The following is a 7,540-nucleotide window of genomic DNA, read 5'->3' on the forward strand; positions in this document are numbered from 1 at the left end:
CATCACCACTCAAAATTAACAATAAGATGGCTAGCCAGCACACACCATGCGTACCATTATCAACATTTGCAAAAACTGTGCTTGATCACAACAAAGATTGTGTATGAAAATTGATTTTTCCTTTCTGCAGACTACTTGTGGACTTCTTGTTTACTCGCTTCACAGTGTGGTTTCGGCGCCAATGTTACTTAAGAGTAATCAGACGTGGCCTATCGTCACCGTGGCTGGAGAACAACTGCACGTTTATTGAGTCATATACACGACCGCCCCTTGTCCTCTTTCTTAACATCCTCCGCGGGTCGCTCCACGTCCCCCTCTAGGCGGTGCAGCAACTGGACCGGACGGTGGAGGACAATTCTGTTGGCGAGCGCGACCGCGCAGGCACGAATGACGCCGTCGCGCCCGGGAAATGCTTGTGTCACGCGGCCGAGTTTCCACATCAGGGGGGCCCTTTATCATGGATGACCACCACATCACCGACTTGTAGCTGTGTTTCCGGCTTATGCCGTGTCATGTGCGCCGATCTTAGCTGAAGGAGATACTCCTTTCGCCATCAACTCCAAAACTGCGAGCGGTGCCGCCCTTGGACCTTCAGATATTGCCGGAGGCCCTTGGCACTCGGTGGCGGGGCGACTTCGCCCGGCGTTGGGAGGAGCGTCAGGTGTTTTCCTACGAGGAAGTCCGCCGGTGTCAAGGAGTCCAGGTCTTCAGTCTCGGACGTGACGTAAGTGAGTGGCCGGCAGTTTACTATGCACTCAGCTTCGCAGAGGGCCTTGGCGAGTTCTTCGAAGGTGAGGCGCTGCCTTCCCAGACACCGTTTCAGGGCGTCCTTGACGGAGCGGACCATCCTTTCCCACCACCCGCCCCACCAAGGTGCTCTCTCCACAATGAATTTCCACGGGATGCGGTAGGTAGCGGCGAAATTCAGTACATCTTCGGAGGAGAGCAGACGAGACACCTGATGAAAGGTGCGGGCGTTGTCGGACATCATGAGGGATGGTACGCCGCGTCTGGAAGGGAAACGCCGGAAGGCACTGAGGAAGTGTTGCGCGGACATCCCGGTCGCTAACTCGAGTTGCACCGCACGTGTGACGCCGCAGGTGAGAAGGACTATGTACGCCTTTCGCTGCTTGCCGTCTTCGTGCACGTACAAAGGGCCCGCGATGTCCACGCCCACCACATCAAATTGGTTCGTGGGAGTAACTCTTTCACGCGGGAGAGGAGCAACCGGTGCAGTCTGTGAGGACAGCCGTCGACGCCTACACTGTAGGCACGTTTGGAGCACGCGGCGAACAGTCTGCAGGCCCTTGACAATCCAGTACTTCAGCCGCAGTTCGCAGAGGGTGTCTTGCACTCCGGTGTGGTGGAGACGCCGGTGGACGTCAAGCACGAGCAACTCTCTGAGACGGTGCTTGGCCGGGAGAAGTACAGGATGCCGGGCGCTGTCCTCTTCGTGGGCGAACTGCAATCTTCCTCCACCCGAAGGAGTGAGTTTGCGTCCAAGTATGGGTTCAGCGTCAAACGAGCAGACGAGCGGGAGATGGGTCGCGCCGCCTGAAGGTCAACGACATCTGCGCCAAAGCATTGTAGTTGAGTGCGGCGGACCCATAGAAGCTCTGCCGAATGCAGTTCTTGCGCAGAGATGGGCCCGGTGAGCCTTGATCCGGGTCTCTGCGAGTTGTTGACATATCTGAGCACGTATGCTGTCACTCTAAGCACGCGGCTGAGTAGACTGTAGACCTCTAACCGGAGGATGGGCTCCCCATGGCGGATCGCGACTAGACAGCACGTCTCTTCCGTCCGCGGGGACGATGGGGTGCGGTTCGATGTGGGTTCGAGAGGCCGGTCGACACTACCAGGCAACCATGGGGGTCCAACCCACCACAGCTGGCTGCCGACGAGCTCGTCCGCGGAGATTCCTCTCGTGAGCAGGTCATCTGGGTTATGTTTTCCCGTCACGCCACTGACTAGGATCGGTGAGGTGCCGTATCTCCCGCACGCGGCCTTCTACAAACTGCGGGCACCGTGAAGCCGTGTTCTTGACCCACTGCAGGCTCTCGCCCTTTCTGCCTATCGAAATTGCTTGGTCCCTGGCCCAATCCAGCCCAGCAACGCTCTGCGCTCAAAGCTCTTCTGAGATTTCTGGACACCATCGGACTTCGATCGTTATTGTGAAGGGGCTCGTTATTTTATTCCCCCCATTCCCACCAGCAATGAGGTAGAGTATCGCCTATGGCGATGAAATTCCCCACTCTGCATGGTCAAAAATAAAGTTGTTGTTGTTGGTGGCTGTTTTGTCCATTTATTTGGTTTCTGAGTTGGGCACAGATCTCACTTCAATCAAGTACACTGATGCAACCTGCAAAGGAATGTGCTCTACCTGTGACAGGAAGATGGTATTTTTCCCATTGTTCCATGGCTGTGTGCGGAGGAAGTGGTGTTGCTTATGCTTCCTCTTTGGCGCCACTTCTATGTTCCTCTATTTTGCATACTTTGTGATTTGATTTTTGCATATCCTCTCGTTACTCATGATGATATTTTTGAATAAGCCTCAACACGATCACCTTCATGAATCACTACAGATAATGTCATGCACGTCATGCCCATATACTTCTTTTGCACTGGATAGCATTTTGATACCAGTTCCGGTTTCCACGTCGTCGAATTTCACAGCAAGAGCACATATGTTATCTCGTCCTCCTGGGTCAGTCACACAGTCGCTGGGACATATGCCCACTGGCCAGAAGGGGTATCCAAACTAAAGGTCAATAAGCTCATCAGAACTCATGAAGGTCCAAAAGACACTTGGACTCTCCATCATATTCGCATTCTCCACACCACAAGTGAGGGTGTGTCCTGCATGCCTGCTACTGTATACATCCGCTCTCCTTTCTGTAAGTGGCAGGTGATCATTTGTGCATATTGCTGGTCGCAAACTCTGTTTCAACTGCAGCTTGGTTATTTAATTATGTGTGACAAAAGTGCATCGCATACGATTATTTTTGTAAACATACCATGTGGGCGAAATGTGGTTTTGTGGATCATTTTTTCACAATTAACAAAAACTGCATTTTGAAACAGGCGTGAAAATTATTTTCAGTGTCATAGGTGGGACACCTCTTTTCCTTTATAATAACTAGCTTTGAATTTTCAGTGTGACTGAAGCAGTAAAGCTAGGACTTCGTACTCGTCACCATCTACGCTATTTCGCTGTGTACTAACGAGCAGAAAATTAAATTCGCTTTCAGATGATGCAGATGAGGCTTTTGATCTTCTCCCTGCTGCTGAGGATACTTCTAACTTAGAACGTGATGAAGAATACCGAAAAAGAACTCGGAAAACACGCAAGCGAATTATAACAATATAGTGATGAAGATGATAATCAGGAAGAGAAACAAGAACCAGAACGAAAAGAAGAAAGGTTTACTCCTTTTCTAGTATAACAGTTCCCGTTTGTTCTCTTCTGTTTCTTATACTCTTCTGTTTAGCATGTCCCATAATCTCACGCAAAAATAGCCCCACCGCAATTTTCAGTAAAAAATGTGCAGTTCGTCGAATTTTTACAACTTTCCGATTTTTTTACTGCGGCTTACAGTACACTCGCGGAGCTGGATTTTTTTGTGTTTAAAGTACAATACGAGGGATAATCGTAAAAAATTTTCAGGAAGAAAATCCAGAATCTTATACAGCAAAAAATTCGTGTATTTGCACAGTTTTTTGCAAATTTCGTGCATGCCAGACGAGTCGAGCCCGAAGGTTAAACTTGCTTATATATGGTACAATGAACTCTCTCCCCAATCAAATCAGACACTTTCTAACATACTGCGTGCCTTAAGTAGGCCCCTAATGCCTGCTTAAAACGGCATAGGTTTCCGCCAAGCACTGCATCCTTGAGTGGCTCTGCACCCCATAAAGCGAAATTCGTTAGCAAATCCCTACGTTTTGCTGATTTTCGAGTCATAAGGAAGCACAAAAAAATCCCGTCAAGTTCTCGGGGGGTGGCCGAGCGGCACCTCTGGATCATTTCGCGTGGAATGATCCATATGGATCACAAGTGTGATGGAAGGAACAATATAATTCACACATGGTTGAGACTTCGCCCGGGAAGTAACCAGCTGCAATGGCGATGCCACATTGCGCGACCTGACGCTAACGCTTTTCACCTGCTCGTTCGTACTTTTCGGGCACATGTGCCCTTCCAACGACATCTTGCCGAGGCTAATGCTAGCACGCTTTGCCGCGCGCCGTTTCCTGGTTTTCTCGCAGCTCCCGTTCATTTTCTTTAGCGAATGCATCTGCATTCACGCAGCGATTCACGCACATGTGCGAGCTTAAATGTTCCGCAGGGCGTCGCCTACGCTGTAACACCACAGTATCTGCGGCGGTGGACGACATTGCCCGAAACGCACAATGAGAACACTAGAGATCACTAGTGATCTCGATATCGCTGGTAAAATTTTGTTACCAACAGCTCTAAGTGATTACAAGGTCATATAGATCCCTCTCCACATCTCGTCACAAACACCAAACGTTGAAGTTCAAGACAGAGACAATTATGATGCTATCCTGAGGTATTATCCCGTTTCTACCCTGGCTACCGCAAGGAATTTAAGCTGACCTAGTTTCATAGTGGACACAAAGAGGCCCTTCTAGAAGGCATTTACAAGACAGAGAGGAACGGTAAACTCGAGCAAGTAAGCAAGGGTAGGCAAAAAGCATATTAAGCACTTTTCTCGCGGAAAATTCCTTATACCTGCTTCTGCTTGATACAAGGTGTCCAAGCTAACATGCACCATATTCCAACGAAAAACTGATGTTAGCTGATGATAACGGATGTAGCAGCATAAAAATCGCGTTCGAGTCTCCGACTCAATCTCAGCAGCTTTGGTAGCCCTTCCCGCACGAGCAACGAGCGCGTGCAAAGACTATTGAGATTGAGCCTCACTCTCGTACTCAACTTTCATGCAAACGCGCCCTGAAATGGAGCCGCGCGTGTAGGTGTGCTCCCCTCGTGTCACGTGGTACACTTTCGGATTTCGCGCGCGTTCTTTCTTACAAGGAAAGAAAAAGCCACGCAAGGCGTACGCTGTAGGAAACAGAATTGCGAGGGCGTTTCGCGAGACGCGCTACAGATTTCCAATTCACATCTCGGCCCGAAGACGAATAATTAAAATTACACGACGACTACTATTCTGTAATGCGAATTTCAGCAGTACCTGTTGTGTGTGGATGTTGACACTTTTATTGCTGATATATGCGCAATTACTTTAGAGTGACGAGTACTGCCTTGTGATCTATGAAGTGAGTGGTGATAATATTCCTAAATTGGGACCAAAGCGGGAAGGAAACGCTGAAAAATCGCGAGTTTCCGGGACAACGTTCCCATTCCAGCGTATGTGAAAACTGCTTTTATTGGCTTTAGATTACTTTTACGTGTCTACCATCACCGAAGTCGACAGCCAACAGACAGAAGAAGACAGAGAGGAGGAAGAGAGATGAAGCGATGTAAAAAATTTGGCTGAATCATTAACCTTGAAAAAATACATACGATTAGAACACGCGACTCTTCACAATATTGTGCGGTTTTATCGTCTTATGACCCAACATCATATTTTAGACCCCGGTGCACGTTGGCTTGGAGACCTCGTTGAAGGAAGCAAGCACTGCAGTTGGCTTCAAACTACATATACCTCATATCTGCATCGAAGCACCGCAAATAGGCCTCATTGCAACCCGTGTAGTACGTCAGTGCATTTTTCGATGCGTGCACTTGGAGGGAATTCAAGGCCTTCGTGTGCCCCCCGTAGATGATGCTTTTGCACGGGTTCTGAAATGAAACAAGCACACAAGATTTTGGGCGTGCTATGTTCAATGGCGAACAAGGAACCTACCAGAAGGCCAAACCGCTTGCCGGTGTGGTCACTGGAGCAGGTGTAGGCACATCCCTTGGAAAGCTGAAATGGAAAGCACGGTTCGCATAATAGCCCATGAGATCGCATAACTTATGCACGTGGAGGGCAACGAATACATATCACGTGTCGCATGCAAACTTGAGCGTGTAATTTTAAACCAACGCTATAATTTCAGTCTTACCTTAGTCGTAGTTGCATTCAGTGAGAGTCTGTGTCTGAAAAAGATATCCAGAAGGTTTTGGAAGCATTGTTAATACTTGTGTTACACAGTCATTTTGAACCCGGCAAGAAAGTTTTGTCTGTCCACAGTCGTGGGGGACGCCGTTGCAAGTAACACTGAAGTGGGCGCAGTTGGCCCATCTTGTTGTGACTAGAACCCCACTAAAATTCCTTCCCGACAATTTGAAGCATATGGTGACAACAGCGTAATGTTAATTTGTGAGCGAATAAAAACGCTAGAAAAAACTGCATCAAGTTATTATTTTCTTTTTATCCGTAGGTTTAGCCATACTTTTCTGACTCTCGCAGTAGTCCTGTAGCAAGGACAGTTAAGACAGTCGCTCTGAGCAAGGTAGTGCTTACCAAGCGCACAAGAGTAAGGTCAGTGGGGCTCTGCACAACATATCAGTATGCTAAACTACATAGCGGGAGACAGTGTACTCTATCTTCTTCGTGCTACTTATTTTCAACTTGCGGAACTGTGGAGAACACGGAGCACGTGCTGGTCACCTGCCCACGCTTCGACTCTCGTCGACGAATACTGAACAACGCCCACGCGAAACTTCACAACCGACGTTTTAATGTATGAGAGGTTAGTGCGGCGCTGGCCAAAGCAGGACCTGTAACCTGCGCTGTGTGCCCTGGCGAACTATCTCAACGAATACGTGGTGAAATAATCTTTTAAATCATTCAGAGTTTTCACACGTTTTCACACAGGGGCGACGGATGATTAGGAACATCCGCAAGAGACGCCTTGATCCCTTCACAACGCGACTGGTAAACAGCGCTGGCGGTTCTGTGAGATAGCGTGCTCTTAGTATGGACGGTAGAGAGTTTTAGTACGTCGTACGCAAACGTGATAGCGTACGTAACGAATAGCGCCGGGAGCTCCGCCTATTCGCGGAGCTCTCTTTCTGTTATGGGTGTGCGCGGAACCATCAACGCTATTCCTTACGTACGCAAGGGCGATAGCGTACGACGTACTAAAACTCTCAAATGACGAATGCACTGCGATCGTTGTGTAGTTTGGTAGAGAAGGAGAGGAAACACCAAAGCGTCTATTGATGTCTTGCGGCTGTTCGTTAACTTCCGTCACTCCCACGTGCAAACCAGGCGGATGAACACGGAATTGGCAGCCGGATAATCGATCCAATGAGCGCATTGGTCCACTGCTCCGCGCAAGGAATATGTCAACGGCAACCGAATAGTTTCACGAAAAAAATCGCTAAGTGTCGACGCCTTCTTCATTTTTTTTTTCTTTAAATAGTTTTCGTTGAAGGTCCCGACACGTAAAACAGTGGTTCGGAAAGCCTCCTCGGTAAAATTTAAAAGTTACGATATTTATTTATTTAGTGAGCGCAGGCAGATAAGGCGCTCACCACTCGGTTCATGACCCATGTCCCACGGAT

At 48.7% G+C, this 7,540-nt stretch overlaps 1 protein-coding gene across 1 annotated transcript; it reads right to left on the reverse strand.

Moving 5' to 3' along the window:
• Positions 1 to 553: 553 nt before the first annotated feature.
• Positions 554 to 1,937, reverse strand: LOC135372771 (uncharacterized). Its single transcript, XM_064606241.1, has 2 exons — positions 1,883 to 1,937; positions 554 to 1,554 (listed from the first exon to the last, which is right to left on the reverse strand). The coding sequence occupies exons 1-2, from the start codon at positions 1,935 to 1,937 to the stop codon at positions 554 to 556; spliced, it is 1,056 nt and encodes a 351-aa protein (XP_064462311.1).
• Positions 1,938 to 7,540: the final 5,603 nt, after the last annotated feature.

Source organism: Ornithodoros turicata, unplaced genomic scaffold, assembly GCF_037126465.1.
Source record: "Ornithodoros turicata isolate Travis unplaced genomic scaffold, ASM3712646v1 Chromosome17, whole genome shotgun sequence".
Lineage (NCBI taxonomy): Eukaryota > Metazoa > Arthropoda > Arachnida > Ixodida > Argasidae > Ornithodoros > Ornithodoros turicata.

Excerpts from the sequence above, each read along its gene's own strand:
- LOC135372771 (XM_064606241.1), bottom strand. The coding sequence starts at position 1,937 with ATGACCTGCTCACGAGAGGAATCTCCGCGGACGAGCTCGTCGGCAGCC. Across the intron at positions 1,555-1,882 it reads CTCGTCGGCAGCCAGCTGTG|GCGGCGCGACCCATCTCCCG; the intron begins GTGGGTTGGACC and ends GTTGACCTTCAG.